This window comes from Mirounga angustirostris, unplaced genomic scaffold (genome assembly GCF_029215605.1).
Source record: "Mirounga angustirostris isolate CCGP_5_RB_7025 unplaced genomic scaffold, mMirAng1.0.hap1 SCAF_15, whole genome shotgun sequence".
Taxonomy (NCBI): Eukaryota; Metazoa; Chordata; class Mammalia; order Carnivora; family Phocidae; genus Mirounga; species Mirounga angustirostris.
Window position 1 is genome coordinate 71437875 of NW_026991723.1, and position 18106 is coordinate 71455980.

The 18106-nt window shown below is 43.8% G+C and overlaps 1 protein-coding gene across 1 annotated transcript; it reads right to left on the minus strand.

Annotated features, from left to right (window-relative positions):
* Positions 1-2411: 2411 nt before the first annotated feature.
* Positions 2412-15128, minus strand: TXN (thioredoxin). The gene is made up of 5 exons (XM_045882892.3): positions 14970-15128; positions 10490-10594; positions 9849-9908; positions 3082-3147; positions 2412-2626 (listed from the first exon to the last, which is right to left on the minus strand). The coding sequence occupies exons 1-5, from the start codon at positions 14991-14993 to the stop codon at positions 2564-2566; spliced, it is 318 nt and encodes a 105-aa protein (XP_045738848.1). The 5' UTR covers positions 14994-15128; the 3' UTR covers positions 2412-2563.
* Between the last annotated feature and the right edge of the window lie 2978 nt (positions 15129-18106).

The window sequence follows — 18106 nt, forward strand, 5'->3', positions numbered from 1 at the left end:
AGGACCCTGGGATTATGACCTAAGCCGAAGGCAGACGCTTAACCATCTGAGCCACCCAGGCGCCCCAGTTGTTCAGATTTTTAACTGGGAGGCAGTATAGTGGTTGAGAGTAGGTGTATGGGCTCCAGATTCCCTTGGTTCAAATCACCGATCTTCTACTGACTGGGGTGACACCAGAGAATTAACCTCTTTGCCTGTTTCTTCACTGGGGAAATGGGGATCACAGTACCTATCTTCTAGGATTGTTGTAGAAATTAACATAAGGATGGTGCACTGCATTTGATTATGATTTTCCTTATACAAATTTAAAAACTCTACATCTCTAGCCCTTTGCTGTGTCTAGAACATAAAAACACTTTTTTTTTTAATATACTCTGGGTTTTTTTTTTCCCCCATTGGAAAAATATTTTTTTTAAAAATAGTTGACACATGTTAATTTCAAATGTACAACAGTGATAAATCTATATATTCTATGCTCACAAGTGTAGTTACCATGTCATAACACTGTTACAATATCACTGATTATATTCCCTGTGCTGTACCTTTTATCCTTGTGACTTATTCATTCCAGACTTGGATCTTACTCCCTTTCACCCATTTTGCCCATCTACCACTCCGCCCCCTCCCCCCTGGCAACCATCAGTTCTCTGTATTCATAGGTCTGATTCTGTTTGTTCATTCTTGTTTAGATTCCACATATAAGTGAACTCCTATGGTATTTTCTTATTTTGCATAATACTCTCTAGTCTACGCGTGTTGCAAATGGCAAGACCTCATTTTTTTATGACTAATACTCTATTGTGTATATAACACATACCATATCTCTATCCAGTCATCTATCAATGAACACTTGGGTGCTTCCCTATCTTGGCTATTGTAAATAATGCTGCAATAAACATATAGGTGCATGTCTCTTTTTAAATCAGTGTTTTGTTTTTTGATGGGTAAATACCTAGTAGTGGAAATCCTGTATTATGTGCTTTTTAATTTTTTTGAGGAAACTCCAGTTTTCCACAGTGGCTGCACCAATTTACATTCCCACCAACAGTGCACAAGGGTTCCTTTTTCTCCACATCCTTGTCAAGACTTGTTACTTTTTGATTCTAGCCCTTCTGACAGGTGTGAGGTGATATCTCATTGTGGTTTTGATTTGCATTTTCCTGATGATGATTGATGTTGGAGCCTCTTTTCATGTGTCCGTTGGCTGATCTGTATGTCCTCTTTGGAAAAATGTCTATTCAGATTCTGTCCATTTTTAAAATCAGATTATTTTGGTGTTGTGTGAATTCTTTATATTTTGGATTATCAACCCCTTATTAGATCTATCATTTGCATTACCTCCTCCCATGCAGTAGGTTGCCTTCTGCTGGTTTCCTTCTCTGTGCAAAAGCTTTTTAGTTTGGTTGTAGTCCCAATACTTTTTTTTTTTTTAATTTATTTATTCATGAGAGACAGAGAGAGAGAGAGAGAGAGAGAAAAGCCGGCTCCCAAGGAGCAGGGAGCCCGATGTGGGACTCGATCCCAGGACCCTGGGATCATGACCTGAGCCAAAGGCAGATGCTTAACCATCTGAGCCACCCAGGTGCCCTAGTCCCAATACTTTTGCTTTTCTTTTCCTTTGCCTGAGACACATGTAGAAAAACATTGCTGGGGCTGATATCTGAGTACTAGGAGTTTTATACATTCAGGTCTCTCAAATTTAGGGTTTTTTTGTATATGGTGTAAGAAAGTGGCCCAGTTTCATCTCTTGCATGTAGCTGTCCGATTTTCCCAATACCATTTATTGGAGACTCTTCCCCATTGTACACTCTTGTCACAGACTGAGCACACGTGTGGGTTTATTTCTAGGCTCTCTATTCTGTAACATTGATCTATGAAACCCTTCGTGTTCTTTAATGAAATGACCAGTAAATGCCACACCCTTTACCACTTAGGTTAGTATGTCGATCTGGCCTATAAAACCAGTTTTAGATACTTTGAGAGAATCAAAATTCCCATGGCAATGTTTGCAGAACTCCTTTGTGAACCAACCATGAAGAAGTGCTAAAATGGATAGAACAGGACTCAGTTACCACTAGCAACCAAACAGCAGCTCACTGTGGCCTTTGAGAATGGAATCTTAAACCAGAGACAATTCCTTCACGGGTGGAGCTCAGTTTTGGTCCTGAGGATCATGCAGACAGTGGGAGATATATACCTGCTAGAACAGAGAACATGATTTTCTCTGTTCACAGGAGTCAAACAATTATACGACCCCATTATCTGCATTGGCCCCAACAAGATTTTTAATCTTACTCAGTGGCCTACCAAGTCACTAAAAAGTTACCAAGAATATATGAAATTAGGACATTAAATGTCATCTAATGGCCACATTTCATTTATGCTGAAAGCTATTCAAAGACACCAGACAGTTTTAAAAAGGGTAGAATTAATATTTTATTGTCACTTATAATCAGATGGAAGTCGGGTATAGAATCTTCATACTTGATCTTTCCTTTTTGTAAATAAAAAAACTTACAAGTTTTCAACAGCCAAGGGCTGGTTATGTTTTCAGAAAACACAATTAGATTAATTCATTTATGGTGGCCTCAAGTTTTTCCTTATTAGCGCCAGAAAATTCACCCACCTGTTAAGAAAATATTGCATTGTGGTTAGGGATGTAGCACGCACTGTAGCTGTGTTTTGTGACTGAGATATCACAGAATGGGAGAAGTATAATCTTACTTGAGAGCTGGTTGTAAGCCAGAGAAATACATTTTAGGTTAAAAACAAGGGGTTTTTTTTGTTTTGTTTTTTTTTGCCCCCCTTAGTTTGTGTTTAAGACACAGAACTTTTTACCTCTCAAAGATAAACGTACTTAACAAATATGAAGCACCAATCATGGGATTAGTGACCAGTTCTAACAAAGATCCATTTTCAACTAGATGTCACAACATGTACTTAAGAATGACCTATTTAAATATTATTAAAAGTAGAATATGGGGACAGGCTTTTCCACGTGAAGGGTTAAGTCCCTTCAGTGTCTTAATTTACACCATGTCTTCCTATTGGCCAGCTGGATATAAGGTCAGATGTACCTACCTTCTGACCCTTTTTAAAAAACTGGAAGGTTGGCATGCATTTGACTTCACACTCTGAAGCAACATCCTGTGGGGTGAAGGGAAAGGATAAGAACAAGACTGAGGGTTGAGCTTTGACAGAAGTAATCTCTAACCAGACTTTTTCGCCCCGTTATATACCTCACAAGTCAGCATCAGGATCTTTAAGCATATGAAAATTGATAGAATGAATGAATTTGGTTATATTCTCAATGAAAATTAACATGCACTCCCCCCTTGGGGGGGCCACCAACAAGCAGAATCCATCAGATAAATACAATGACCCAGTGAGTTGTTTAATCCAATTATATCTTGGCTATTTCAAGTGTAAAGAAGCAATAACAAATCCTTCTGTAACTATACTCAGGATTATAATCTTAACTATTCCTCAGAATTAGTACTGTTCCTAGTTTTTCCAGTCTTATTATGGCAGTGGAGTCCACAGCTGATGGTCATAAAGACTAAAACAGCGTTAGCAAGAGAACCAACAATTCACTCACCAAAGAACTGTTCAAGAACAAAGGCCTAGTAACCTAAAGGCAAAGCTCCACACCACTTCTTTCTGCTTTAAACATTTACTTGCAGGTTCTTAAATCTGGCTGCATATCCGAAACAAAGGTGCCTCAAGTATCAAGCATTCCCTAATTCTGTTACAGGAACACTAAATGGGAGCTTCTAACACCCACCCGCCTCTCAATACCTTGTTCACACAAGGGTTGGGGGGGAAATACCTCGGAAAATGGTTTTGGACAAGAGTTTCAGATGGAGAGATCTGTTAGGGACTGAAAATGTCCGAATGGTCCTCAAGAGGCTTGGGAAAGAAAGGTAGAACCACATGGCAGTGAAGGACAGCACCCAAAGAGGCGGAGTTCTGAGAACCAGATCACAGAACCCAAAGAGCTTACAGAGGAAAGGAAGGTGTCGTGGTGACTTCTAGTTTAGTATTCGGGAGGGAACAGGATTAAAAAAATGGAGCCGTCTGAGCCCCTAGCAATGGCAGTGTGCCAGCCGAAGTTCACCTCCTCCTCTGGGAAAAAAAGTGTGGTTTTATAGCTTTATAAATTTGCTTTGCTGGTAGCTTGGGCAGGAAGGGTAGTGGTCACTACCGTTGGGAGTTCCTTCCAGATAACCTTGACTTTTCCTCTAAATGCTGGCTGACAAAGAGGCACAAGGACAGTCATAACTGGGATAAAAATGGCTAATAGATTCGGAATGCCCAGGGAAGTTACCAAGAACATGTGATAAGACCACGAAAATGAAGGTTCTACAATTCCAGTAATTCCCTTGTGGCCAGAGCATCCAAGATTGAAAATGGGGTGAAGAGGGGACAGGAAGACTATGAACTGCATGTGTCCAGGTTCTGGAAGAACTGTGGATAAGGATTCAGGAAATCAGAAGATGACAAGTTAGAAAGGGAGAGGGGGGCTGGCTGAGGTAAAACATTGAACACTGGTAGTCTAGGGGGCTGAATCTGGTCCAGATACGTTGCTTGGCTCGTGCAAGAGCTTAGAGCGAATCTCTGCATTGGCTGACCAATAGCAGATACCTCTTGAACTTGAGTATTTGGGAACACCAGGCTCAGCCCTCACAGCACCGGGGAGAGCAGCTGTTTGCCTCAGCCCCTTCCCTCTCTCATGCACATGGGAGCCACTGGTTGGACGCTACCTTTCATGCAGGCAGTTGGCAGCAGTTTCAAAGGAGAAGGATGTTCATTTTGTTTTATATTTATGGTGGAAGGGCAGCCACCTGAAAACGATGAGCCATCCTCTTCCCCACTGCTAATTGGAAACTCCCAGGGGGACTGACTGAGCTGTATCACACACAAAGGCAGGTAAAAGGAACCTGGAAAGTCAGCACAACTTTCCGAATGAGAAAGCTTTTCAACAGAAAATACAGGGTTCTCCTCTCAGTCAATCCTCAGATTCCGGATGCCGTACCCCTCACCTACCCAGAAGTTCAGCATTCCTACACTGGTACAACTGCTTAATTTACAATAAAATCCTAAAACTGGAAAAAAGATGAATGCTCAGAAGTGGTGTCAATGCTTTGAGAGAGAAGAGGATGAATAAGATTTTTAAAATACTTTTAAAAATTGCGGTCAAATCTTTACATGGGAAATTTTTAAAGAACTGAGTTTTCTTTCACTGGGTATGAAAATGGTTTGCTCTTTTCTTTTAAAGTGACCTAGGATTCCAAACCATAATTTAATTCCCCAAAGCGAGGCTTTGTTATCTGCAATTTATGTACATCCTTATGAATAAAGTGAAATTGCTGATCTTAAGATCATTTTTATTCACTTAAGTATAACCCACATTCAATTTGCAGAAAAACTGGGAGAGGGAAACCATTCCTATTCTCGACTAGCTGCTAAAAACATCTTACTATTGTATCTAAACACTTTTCTTTATAAAACTTATGCTGTGTGCATGGTACACATATTAGGGACCTTATACCTATATACTCGGTATAATGTACATACAATGGCCTTTTCCCCATGAAAAAGTACACAGTTCTTTTTTATGGTTCTATGGACATGGCATCAATGGAACTAATCCACTGGTCAATATGTAAAAGGCTTTGATTTTTGCTTCAAGTAAACACTTGCATCTTCCTATATAAATTGTATCTGGTTCGGCCACCACCCCCAGAAGCAGAACTGCTAAGAAAAAGAATCATGCTCCTTTTAAGGGCTCTAGATACATATTAAAATGACCTCCCAATTTGAATGTGTATTAACTGATCAATATTTATCATGATTTTTGCCATCAGCCCTTCTCTACCCCATTCATTAAAAGCATGGGCTTTAGCTTAGGCATCAAACAGACTTCAGTTCTGTGACAGAATTTTTCCAGGCCCATGTCCTCAGTGGCAAGAGCGGAAAACAGTTAAGTTCTTGAGACTACAAGAACTAGAATGGTTAATGTGCTTAACAATGTCCATCATTTCTCTAAGTATGTTCAGTATTTTCTAGGATTTTTGTTTATTCCCAAGTAAAACCTAGAAGACATTTAAGGAAATGAGGCAGAGCTGCAGCATCTTAACCCCTAACAGTTAATGATTAATACATGCTTAATAGATACTTTTTTTTTTTTTACTTTCTATTCTATTCCATGGGTATACCTCCCTACTCTGGTTATAAGACCACACTGTGTTCATAAGTGCAGCTAATACACTGTATTTTTATGGGGCCTGACCTTTCTCATCCCCCACGACTTCTCTCCCAGTTAGTGTTTGTTTTTATAAATACTTTCCAGGACTTTCCTGACTGTATTATTTCAGAATGTCAGTCAATGGCCCTAAAATGTCAGATTGAGACTGCATCAGACAAACCTGGGAGTACTGACATTTTAATAATAATGAGTCACTATCCAGGAACACAGTACACCTGTCTCCTAAGATCTTTTATGGACTAATTTGCCTATTCCAATAGTGACTCTAAGATATTTGTACATAAAAACTTAGTTACAATTGAAATTTATCACTTTCCTCACTTAAAAATAAAACTAATACCTCCAACCTGTTTTTATAAACAATCTGGAATTTTAAAAACAGTGAAATTCACTTTTTAGGGAATGTTTAAGTTCTGTGAGTTCTGACAAATGAAATCAAGATACAGAACCGTTCCCTCCCTCCCCTAAAATTTCCTCAGCAGCTCCTTCATACTCCAATCCTCCCCCAGCCCTCTGCCCCCATCTGTTCTCCATCCCTATAGTTTTGCCCAATCTGATTTTTTGTTTTTATTAGTAAGTGTAATAAGACTACTTTTTACTTTACTAAATTTAGTTTCATTGGTTTCTAGCTTAAAACTCCCTACAGCCAAAGTAACGTTAAACTTGCTTTTGTCACTCCTATTAACTCATCTAATCAAAACGGAAACACACCTTGTTCTAAAAGGTTGCACAATTGTCCGGTCTAAATTACTTCGTTTCTTGTTTTCATTTACAAAGTAAGTATCTTACCCTATACAGAGTCTGGCCTAGAGTCAAGTCTATCGTTTTCCAAAGGACTGGGACTCCTAACTTTTCTATAAATACAAAATTTTCTTCGTGTATCACATTATATGTCCATGCCTCCTAATTCTTCCAGGCCCTGGAAAAGTTTCCAGTTCATTCTATTACACCTGAAAGGTAACTCCTTCCTGCCCAGGTGCTTACAGAGCCTTCTATTAAAATTATATGTTGCTTATGCCGAAGACACTACAAAGTACCCTAAGTCTGAAATTCATCAGCAGGGAATTATCTGCACGAAAATTTAAAAACTAGTCATTAAAAATTTCATCCATTAATGATATGATTTAATACTGAGAAATGTGATTGACGTAATGTTTATCCCTATCTCTATTTGAGAGTCGAATGAGGGGATGGTTTTACCTAGAGCTGCAAATTCCATGAGGAAAAAACAACTGCCTGATTGTTTAATGAACTGCTTTTCCATAGAATTAGCAACGAGGGTAATTCAGAATGGCCAGGTGAGTAGGGGCTGACAGACATTGTTACATGTATGGGACCAAAGGATTCTGGAATTAGTTCAATTTTTATCTCCTTAACAGGTCGATGAGGCTATTTAGATGGTGTTGTAATAGTATCGTTAAAGGTATTCAAACACCGTGCGCTGCTCAATCTTTAGAATACAGAGGCAAAGTGAAAGGTCCCCAACTTGTGAGAGGGTCACTCCAAGGTCTAGAAAGTTTAGAGGGCGTATCTGCTAATCAGACATGAAGGAAGAGTTCTGTCACACCAAAGTCCTTGCCTGCTCTGCATATCTTTCCCCCCAAGGTTTCATATTCAGGCAGTGAGAACACCTGTCTGGCAAGGGGTCAACCTGCTTTGACCTACCCCTCCTCTTGTACTGCAGTCCCATTATCTGTTCCAGGGAAGTACTAATAAAAACAGTTATCATAGCTGCCTGAGGACTAAAGGACCTAGTATAGCCATCTAGCACATGTTATTACTTTCCAATAAAAACTTATGAGAGTCACTTACTATCTAATAGGGCCACAGTACCAGTCAGCAATCTCTCTAGTCCCTTCCAGGTCCCATTTTCACCGGGCTAAAGTGACCATATAGAAAAAGTCAGTCTGTAAATTAGGTTTAGATTTGGGAGCAAGAATTTGTTCACAAGCACCTGATATCTACTCTCATTTTCTTAAAACTCTGGAACACCTCAGAACAATCACTTTACCTTATATAATAAATCCATTCTATACCTACTACATGCCAGCCAGGTAAATAAGAGAGTCTCTGGTCCCAAGAAACTCACAGGGACTAATGGTAAAGGACAGACAAAAAGACTAATACTAGCTAAGATTCACTGAACACGTGCCAGGCACTACTCTAGGCACTTTCTAGGGATCATGTCACCTGACAACTCCTTTATGAAGGCTCAAATAAAGCAGGAAGTCTAGGCAGGGGATCTGCCCCATTCTACTACCATAAATGCAAGGGGAAAAGCGAGGTAGAGGACGACTTGGAGACACGGAGGGAAGGAAGCTAACCTAGTCTGGGTGGAGAAAGGTTCCTGGAGAAGGTGTGAAGCTTACAGCTAGGAGTTTCTGAGGTACGAAAGGAAAGCATGTGCCAGGTAGAGAAGACCCCACCAGTAAAGGCCTGTGTGTGGAATCAGAAAATGTGCTAAGAAAAAGCAACATGGTGATGATAGGTCCTCACAGGTTTAGAAAATACTGCCAAAAACCTGTTTTTATAAACCTTTCAGTACCTTTATTAAACACTCCATGTTTGCTCAATGAACAAACCACCCCGGAAGGCTAATGGGGCAGGTGTTAAGACCTGGTCTTAAAGAACTAAAGCTCAAGGGACAAGAGAGGTTAGCCTAAAGCAGAAGTCCCAGAGTCAGGCCTGGAACCCAGGTGAGCACCCTTTTGGCCACCTTAAACCCTAAACCCTCCTGCCTGCCTGCGGCTAGGGGAAAAATGTCCACATATCTGTAAAGAACTCCTAGGTGCTGTTCTTGAACATAAACAAGCTATCCTAGTTCAGTGGGCTGTGTGGGAAGCAAGTCTTAGGCCAGGAACGGGATCTGTACCCACCCTGGGCCAGAGCCTCCTCTGAAGAACAAGCGCTTCATTTTAAATCCGGACTCTGCCACTTACTAACTGTAACTCCATGGACAACCTCTCTGTTTTCTCATCTGTAAAATGGGGATGGACAGCACCAAGTATTAAATGAATCAATACTTGTAAAGCATGTGGAAGAGTACTGGGTACAGAGAGTCTGAAATAAGTGTTTGTAAAATTAAATCAACCCTCAAATTTCCCTCCAAATTACTCTCTCTGCTCTCTATCAAGCACCTTGGTGTGTGTTCTTTACAACACTGGGTTTTCTAACTGACTAAAAACAAGCAAGATGAGTGAGCTTGTGATTATACTTTCTCATGTCACTAGTTCACAACGAATCTTAAAAGTGGTCTCCCAATTTTTAAGTCTATGGATTTAGTTATAATCAAATTCAATTATCGATTTACTGAGCGCCTCAGTGTTACACTGAATGTCTAAGCTTTTAGAAAGGTGACTGGTAAGGTACAGAGCCTCAACCATCTGTTTTTATGCTTATTTTAGGATATGATATACATAGTTCCTGATAGCTAGCATAAGCTCCTAATTGGCACAATTACCTTTTTTGGCTAGGACTGTAGTTCTCCTATTACTTGACATGTATGAAAACAAGCACTTGCAATTCAGAGAAAAAGGCCAATGTGAAAAGGGCAGTAGTAGTCAAATTTCCAGGCACATACCTGACAGTCATCCACGTCTACTTCAAGGAACACCACGTTGGAATACTTCTCAGAGAGGGACTGGAAAATTTAAAATGAAAAATCCAGAAAGATTCAGAACTGGGTAACGGCAGTCATTATACTCAAGCTTCTTAAATAGAAAATAATAAAAGTAGAAACTACTCATTAAAGATCCAAAGGACCAGGTAAGCACAAAGGCCATACGCGCTCTCTGAATCAAATTCCTCCTAGCCTAAAAGAATTTGGCACATCAACTTCTGAGGCCTGAATTTCAAATAGGGCCTGGGTTTCAACCCGAAGAAAAAGAAAAACCATTTAAGACAACCAGATTAAGTTCTGACAGTTGTCTTGAGTGGGCTACACATTTGTCAAAACTAAATTATTTAAGTTGTTACACTATTACTTTATTTTGAAAGATTTTAAGTAATCTCTACACCCAACGCTGGCCTCGAACTCATGACCCCGAGATCCAGAGTCCATGTTCTACAGACTGAGCCAGCCAGGTGCCCCTTAAATTGTGACACTATTACTTTCAGACCAAATATCCAACAACAACACAAACACTCTGTCCCTAGCTTTGCCACCACCAACCCGAAATATAGAAACTCTGATAAAGCAGAACTAGCTAGCTTCATACTCACATGAAAGAAAGGCTTGATCATTTTGCAAGGCCCGCACCACGTGGCTGAGAAGTCAACTACTACAAGTTTATCCCCTGCACTGTTCAAGGCTTCCTGAAAAGCATACTAGAAGAAAAAAAGAAAAGCATGGGTTAAATTTCCCAAAGTCCTGATCAAATGTGAGAGAATGTGACGTACTGCTTTTTAAAAACTTAATAAACTAAAAGGAACCAAATAAACTTGAAAAAAAATCCTAGTGTGTAGTGTTAAAGATGAAAAAAGTATGATGTATATAGTGTATCATTATTCATGTCTACATCAATCTATATTCAAACGGAGCAAATGGAAAGACATTTCTATTAGGTTTCCACATCAAATTTAGGTATATGGTAAACAAGCACTAAATGCTTATCAATTGATGAAGAGGGTCACTTCGATCAAATAAGTCACAAAAGCACAGAATTTTGCAATGAAAACAAGTTTAAAAGCTAACACTTTTTTGATTAAAACTGTCTACGATGGAACATGTCAAAAGCTTTAAAAATATCAAGGAAAATAAAATTCCTCCAGACCCTCACACTCAGAGGGGCACTGCTGACATTAAGCATATTTCCCCGTACTCTCCTTAATGGGTTTCCGGAGAGGAGATCGTACTGTGTATTGTTGATGTCTGCCCTTTATCTCAGAACTCTGCCCTTACCGGTGACCAAATGATAGCTCTAATTCCTCATGCAGGGAATTTTCCTTAGGTGCTATTTTGCATTAGAATTATGTCAAATAAAATTCCACCAGCGAGACCTGATCAAGAAATCCCTTACCACCAATCTCCCTGAATAATTTACCAATGGTTTTGATACTGTAACCTTAGGAACCTAACCTTCTAGTTAAAAGGGACTTCTTTTTAACCACAGTTTAGTCAGTTAGTGCTTACCAACACTGGGGCAACAAAGAGCAATCAAAACAAGTATCTGTATCTGAAGTCTGGGTTTTCCCTCAAGGGGAAAGTGCTGGTCACATTGGTTTAATTAAACCAACATTCCCCTCCCTTGAAAGCTAAGAATCATATCAGATCCTATTCAGTAAAGTAAACATCATTAAAAAAAAAAATATGAAGTGAATTTCTCTGCAGTACAGTTACTTTTCTAATTTCTACTTCATGTTTTTTGGGGGGAAACAATTCACAAGTGGCATTCGCATGTCCTGACTTCTGTAACCTTTTTAGTTATTCAGATACAAGTTCCCATCCCACCTTTGGGGTGTGGGGAGATATTTGTGTGTGAGGGCTAGGTAGGGGGGAGGGAGAGAGAGAACAAGTTAGAATTATAGAAATTATTTTTCCAAACCACCAGTTTTTCCGGGTGAACTTAATTTGGAGCCTTCTCTAACCTGATTTTTTAAAAACCTCAAACTATGGGGGCCTGGGTGGCTCAGTCGGTTAAGCATCTGCCTTCAGCTCAGGTCATGATCCCAGGGCCCTGGGATCAAGTCCCGCATCAGGCTCTCTGCTCAGTGGGGAGCCTGCCGCTCCCCCTGCTTGTGCTCTCTCTCACTCTCTGACAAATAAAATCTTAAAAAAAAAGTCAAACCAGTCATTCTTTACTTCAAGAACCAGGTTAGACAAGAAAAAAATCAAGGAATGATAACGTCCGACGAATGCACTGTTTTGTGAACACGGTTGGCCCTCCATAAATACTTGGTGAGATTACTTGCAAAACAAAATATACACTCTCAATGGTTTCCCAAACAATTCTGAATCAAATTCAAGCAAAACTACCTAAAATTCTGAAAAGAAAAGAAGCATGCAACAATAACTTTTGGCTTAACTGAGGAGTTACAGAGCCAGGTATGTGTAAACTTCACAACAAATTCTCTTCTCCTGATACTTACGTTTGTCTAAAAGAGATATCTTTTGAAAACGACTGTCTAACACTCAGAGACTAACAATGAGGAACAATAAAGGTCCCCATTATGGACCTAAATATTCTGAAAACAAAACAATGTATTTGGGGTAGATAAGAACAGACTCTAGTGTCTCTTTTCCTAAACATACCCATTCCAAAGGTAATTAGCAAGCATAAGAGTGCCCATGTATAGAAGGCAGGCCTTCAATAAAAGGCAGCTACCATTCTTAAACAACATACAACTGTGTGTTGATTTCTTTCTCATCACATTGACAGTCCATTATCCCACTTGTTCTAAAATAGATACCAGTGGCTCTGATCTATCACACCTCAGAAAGAGCTGTCTTAGACGGCCAATGGCACCAACTTTAGTCCAGCAGGATGAAAATCTAAAGTGTATTCGACATTTACAAGTAACACTGAACTGAGCTTAACTTTTGATCAATGTCCCTGGATCATAATTTTGAAGACCAACTGATGACCAGGGTCTTTGCGCCCCAGTCTGTAACCAATTTCTGGTCACCCTCGCACAGCTTCTCATTGATGAGGGGAGGAGGGTGCCAAAACTATGACAACTAAAATAGGGGAAAACTGAAAGATGTGTTCCAGGATTCAATCGATTTTGTTTGTAGTGTATGGATTCTGAGACAACTACTATAAACCACTCAAAGTCTTCTCCCTCCGTTTATGGGTTTTCACCTATTAGGTTATACTGATGATGTGGTCAGACCCTGGACAACACCCCTCCTCCCCCAACGGAGACTGATACTTGTCACTCAGTAGGTACTGAATAAAAGTAGGGGGAATTCCATATTAATGACCTCTCCAACAAATGACAGGGTTGCTAGTTTTAATATAAAAGCTCACACAATAAAACATGCCATTAGGAAAAAATTGATTAAGGACAAGCAGATAACAAACTGCAATTAGTCAATCAACATATGTGTGGGGAAGTGGAGTTCAGAGTCCCTAATAATGAAATGAAATACAAGACAATTTTTCTTACTAATAATGATTTGGCCAAAGTTGGGGGAAAATACGTTGATGGGGGTGGAGTGAAAGAGCACTCTCATATGCTTCTTGGGGATTTACAAGCCTTAAATAAAAGGTTCTCACCCCTTGACTCAATCACTACACTGGGCCCTAACCTGAGGAAACAGCTTGAACTCTGTACAAAGGGTTATGAACAAAAATATGCACCGAGGCACTGAAAGCTGCCTAAATGTCCAGCAATGTGTTCAGATACTGAAATGATTACAAAGCTTCTAATTACACAAAAAGGGTTCAGGCTAAACTAGAGGAGAGAATAAAAAAAAAAAGCTCAGGAACAAAACAGGATACATAAAATAATCCAACTACTTCGCAGCCGCTTCTAGGAAATAGAAGATCGCTCTCTTGCTAAATCTACTACAATGATCATATATGCTTTCTGATTTTAAACGTAACAAAAAGACAAGGCACCATTACAGAGAAACTTCCATTTCCAAAGCGACCCAGCATCTCTCAGGTCCAGACATTCAAGGCGGGCGAGGGCTTGGGATGGGAGGTACCGCAGGGTAAACGCTTTCGAGGGTCTTCTACTGTTCCAGCAACATCAATGTTCTCCCACTCCCTTTTCTGACTACATTTAACTAACAAACATTTCTTGAATGGCTGCAGTATACCAAACACGAAGTCAGGCTCTGAGTTTCCCGAGCAGGAGGGTATGAGGCTTGCAATAACTCTCGAAGATGGAACAAGGTCTTGGACATTCCTAATAGGGCAGAACCACCACCTGGTACTCCAGGGCCGCCTCGGGGGCACTCCTGGCTGCAGCGAAACCCACCCACCGTGGGTGAATCACGGACGGGCAGGGCAGCGGAGGCCCCTGGGCTCAGTCTTGGGGACTGAGTCATTCCAAAGCCAGCGCTGCCGGAAACACGCCCTGCGCCGCTAGAGGAGGAGTCCCGAGGGCGCGGCCCCGGCCTCACTTCCCTGCGGCCACCTGGGCCCCTCGGGCCGCGGGGCCCGCCTCGTACAGGCGAGGGGGTCTCCAGCCCGGAGCCGCCCCCTTGCGCGGAGGCCAGCACGCGCCATTTCTGGGGCCCGGCACTGATGGAGGCAGCCGGGGTCTCCGGCCCGGATACGCTCCCTAGGGAGCTCACGCTGCCCAACGTGGGTGATCATGCCGCCCACCCGGGAGGGAGCGGCGGCCCGCAACCCCGTGCCGCTTTCAAGGGGCCCTCCATCTCCTTGCCCGGCCCGTATCCAGAGACGGACGGGAGCCAAGAGCAGACTCCATCCTCTCAGCCAACAGGGGTTTCCCGAGCACTGGGGTGCAGGGGGGCGCTTTGGGGGGGAACGCTCGGCGCACTGGACACGGGCAGCGCTGGGCACCCAGAGCCCGCCCTCCAGGGCGCCCTCGCCCCTCTCCTCCTTTCCTCCAGGGCATGATCGGCCGCCTCAGGCGCGCCCAAGCCCGGGCTTCCCGCAGCCCCAGGCCAAGGCGTCGCGTCCCCTTCCCCCGGGCTGCGGAGGGGCGCCTGCCCACCTCCCGCCCTCGCCCTCCCCAGCTACGGAGGCTGCGCGTCGCGCCCTGGGCTTCCCCGGGAAGCGCGTACCTTGCTCTCGATCTGCTTCACCATTTTGGCGGCTGGGGTCTGACAAGCAACCGTAAACACCGACGAAAGTGGATCCAAAACGCCGGCCAGAGCTTGCGGAGAGCTCAGCCCGCCTTCCCTTTATAGCAACTGGGGGCGGGGCAGGCGGGCGCGCGCGGCGTGCGTGTTGCGGGAGCGCGCCCGCTCGGGCCTCTCGCGCCCGCCACGGCGCCCCGGCCAGGCCCCGCCTTCCGGAACCACCGAGACGCCGGTTGGGGGCGGGGCCCCCCGGGGGCGGAGTTCGCGCGGGTGCTGGGCGGGGCTCTACGGAGCGCCCTGGGCTCCAAGCCCGCTGCCCCGCCCGCCCGCACCCCCGCTGGGAGTGGGGGTGTATGCCGGCCGCCGAGCGGCCTACGGGGCGCATGCACTGTGCACGGGCGGGGGAAGCGGGGACGCGGACGGCCATCCCCAGAGCCACAGGGCCACCAGGGAAGTGGTCAGCCGGCCTCAACGGAACGCTCCCACGTTCGAGAAGGGGCCGCTTAGGTAGGGCTGGATTCCTCGAAAAGGTCCGCCACGCTCCCGCCCCCCCCAACCCCGTAAGCCCCACAAAGTGCTGAGTAACGGTGACCAGGAAGTATCTCTGCGCCCCCGCCTCCCTTCTGGAGCTTATCGCGATGGTTGTCTGCTTTTCACTCTTTCCTGTTCTTTGGCTTTCACCGATGAAACCGCTGCTCCGGCGTGACACTGCAGTTTAGTGCGGGACAGACGGCCCGGGAACGGACTTGACCAGCAGGCAGCTGCTGTGGGGTGGATGTACCTGCGGCTGGACTGATGAGCAGGTCCTGACCTCCCGGTGCCTCAGTGTTCCTTTATGTAAAATGAGAATCATGCTGGTCCCCAACTCATGCTGGTGGGGTGTTTTGAGGATTAAATGAAGTGCCGTGAAGTGATTAGGACAGTGCTTGGCACGTAGTAAGTACTCAATAGTTATAATTAAAGCTGTTGTGAGTACTAATTAGGCTTGCTTGGTGTCATGGTGAGGGGGGAGGCATGCTGATCTTGGCGACCTTATATTTATAATGGTGCCAGTACACACTTGTGTGAGTTTTTTCTACCAGTGGTAGAACCTGGAGCAGAGGTGTTGATCCAGGGATGCATGTTGCAGGTTGGGTCTGGCAGGTTAGGAGGCGTTGTGAAGCCACGGGGGGGGGGGGGGGGGGGGGGCGTCAGCAGCCGGAAGTGAAGGTAGCGAAACTGTTGAGCTGGAGAGAGGAATGAAGGCTTGGAGGTGGGATGATGGAGTGGGGTCCTGAGTAGGAATTTTCAGGGGGGAGCAGCTCTGGATGGAGCTACGTCTAGGTGTGATTGGCTGGGATGGTGAAACTGCCCCCCTGCCTCCCTTCTCTTGCAGACAAAGGAAGGAAGAAAACCAGAGGTTTTGAACCCATCGTGCCAAGCTTCTACAAGGTTGAGGAGCACAGGGCCGTGAGTAAGACAAAGGACAAGGGTCATTCCTTATCTGAGGAATGACCTGAATGCATTCCCACAGAGTATAAGGACTATTGGGGCAGAAAAGAGGTTTTATGGGGTACCAGGACAGAATATATAACTTTCTTTTCTTTTTTTTCCCCCAAAGATTCTATTTATTTATTTGACAGAGACAGCGAGAGAGGGAACACAAGCAGGGGCAGTGGGAGAGGGAGAAGCGAAGCAGGCTTCCCAGTGAGCAGGGAGCCAGATGCTGGGCTCGATCCCAGGACCCTGGGATCATGACCTGAGCCGAAAGCAGATGCCTAACGACTGAGCCACCCAGGCGTCCCTATAGCCTTCTTTTCTGCTGCTGTGTTGTCAACCCAACCTCAACACCAGTTTCTGGGCTTATGTATTAGTGGGTACATTTACATGGGAGATGACAGTAAATCATGTGCTGTAGAAAGGTGAAGTACAGGTCTTCAATGGCCATCCAAACCGCCCTCAGCTGACCTCTCCTTCTCTCCAAGGACCTTCCAGGTACACAGTGACTCAGTTGGAGGAGGTACTGACTGCCTCCCACCTTCACAGGACCAATATAGAGTGGCTATGGGGGATGCTAAAATTTTAGAGAAAAGGGAACTGGGAGGCTAGCATGTATGTTAAGAGCCCAGACTCTGCAATTAGACTCCTTGTTCTCATCCCCACTCTACCACTTAGTAGCTGGGGAACTCTAGAAAAGTCTAAATAGCCTTTCTGTGCCTCAGTTTCCTCATCTATAAAATGGGGCTAATAATACTTCATGCTGTTATAAGGGTTGAGTGAGCCAAAATATATGTAAGCTACTTAGAACTATGCCTGGTACACAGTAAATGCTTATGAGCTGTGATTACAGGCTATTAAATGGAATGGTGAAATCCCTCTGGAATGACGGCAGAGGTGGAAGGAGAGACTATAAAACAGGTGTCAGAGTCCTAAGTGAATCAAGTAATCAGGAAATCGGTAATGAACAGTGAGCTCTATAACATGACTCTCAAAAGAAAAGGATTTCTGCCCCAAAGGGTAGAAGAAAAGTGGGCTAGACCTGGCCCTAAAGAGCAAGGCCCCCACCTATAGGGACATGGGAAACTTGTGTCCCATTGTGGCAAGGAGGTGACATTCTGCGAGGAAAGTGAGGTGCAGGGGTATTGTTTGGGACAGCCCACTGAGGGAAGATTTGTTTGGGCACAGAGGTAGTGAGAGAAGAGTAGAGACAGGATGACGTCAAGGCCTCCATTTGAGGGGTTGGTTCTGCATATCAGAACTCCCAGCTGTAAGAAGAAATTCCAACTCAAACTGACTCACACCAAAAAGAGAATTAGTAACTCATATTACCAAGAACTCCAGAGGGCTAAAGATGTCACAGCACCATCTTTACTGTTTCATTCTCAGTGGGCTCTCCATCTTATGTGAGACTAACCCAAGCAGCGCCAGCCTTAGGTTCCTACCATCCTCCAATCCCTGGAGGAAAAGCTTTCCTCTCCTTTGTTCTAGTAAATGTCCTGGAGGCTGACCTTCACTGACTTGAGTTGGGGTTGGGGAGGAAGGGCATCAGCCTGGCTTGAACCATTTGGACTAGGAATGTGGAAAATCCAGAGGATTAGCAAAGAAAGGGGAAATGGATGCTGGACAGGCAAAAATGATAC

Excerpts from the sequence above, each read along its gene's own strand:
- TXN (XM_045882892.3), bottom strand. The coding sequence starts at position 14,993 with ATGGTGAAGCAGATCGAGAGCAAG. Across the intron at positions 10,595-14,969 it reads TGAAGCAGATCGAGAGCAAG|TATGCTTTTCAGGAAGCCTT; the intron begins GTACGCGCTTCC and ends TTTTTCTTCTAG. Across the intron at positions 3,148-9,848 it reads TAGACGTGGATGACTGTCAG|GATGTTGCTTCAGAGTGTGA; the intron begins GTATGTGCCTGG and ends TTCACCCCACAG.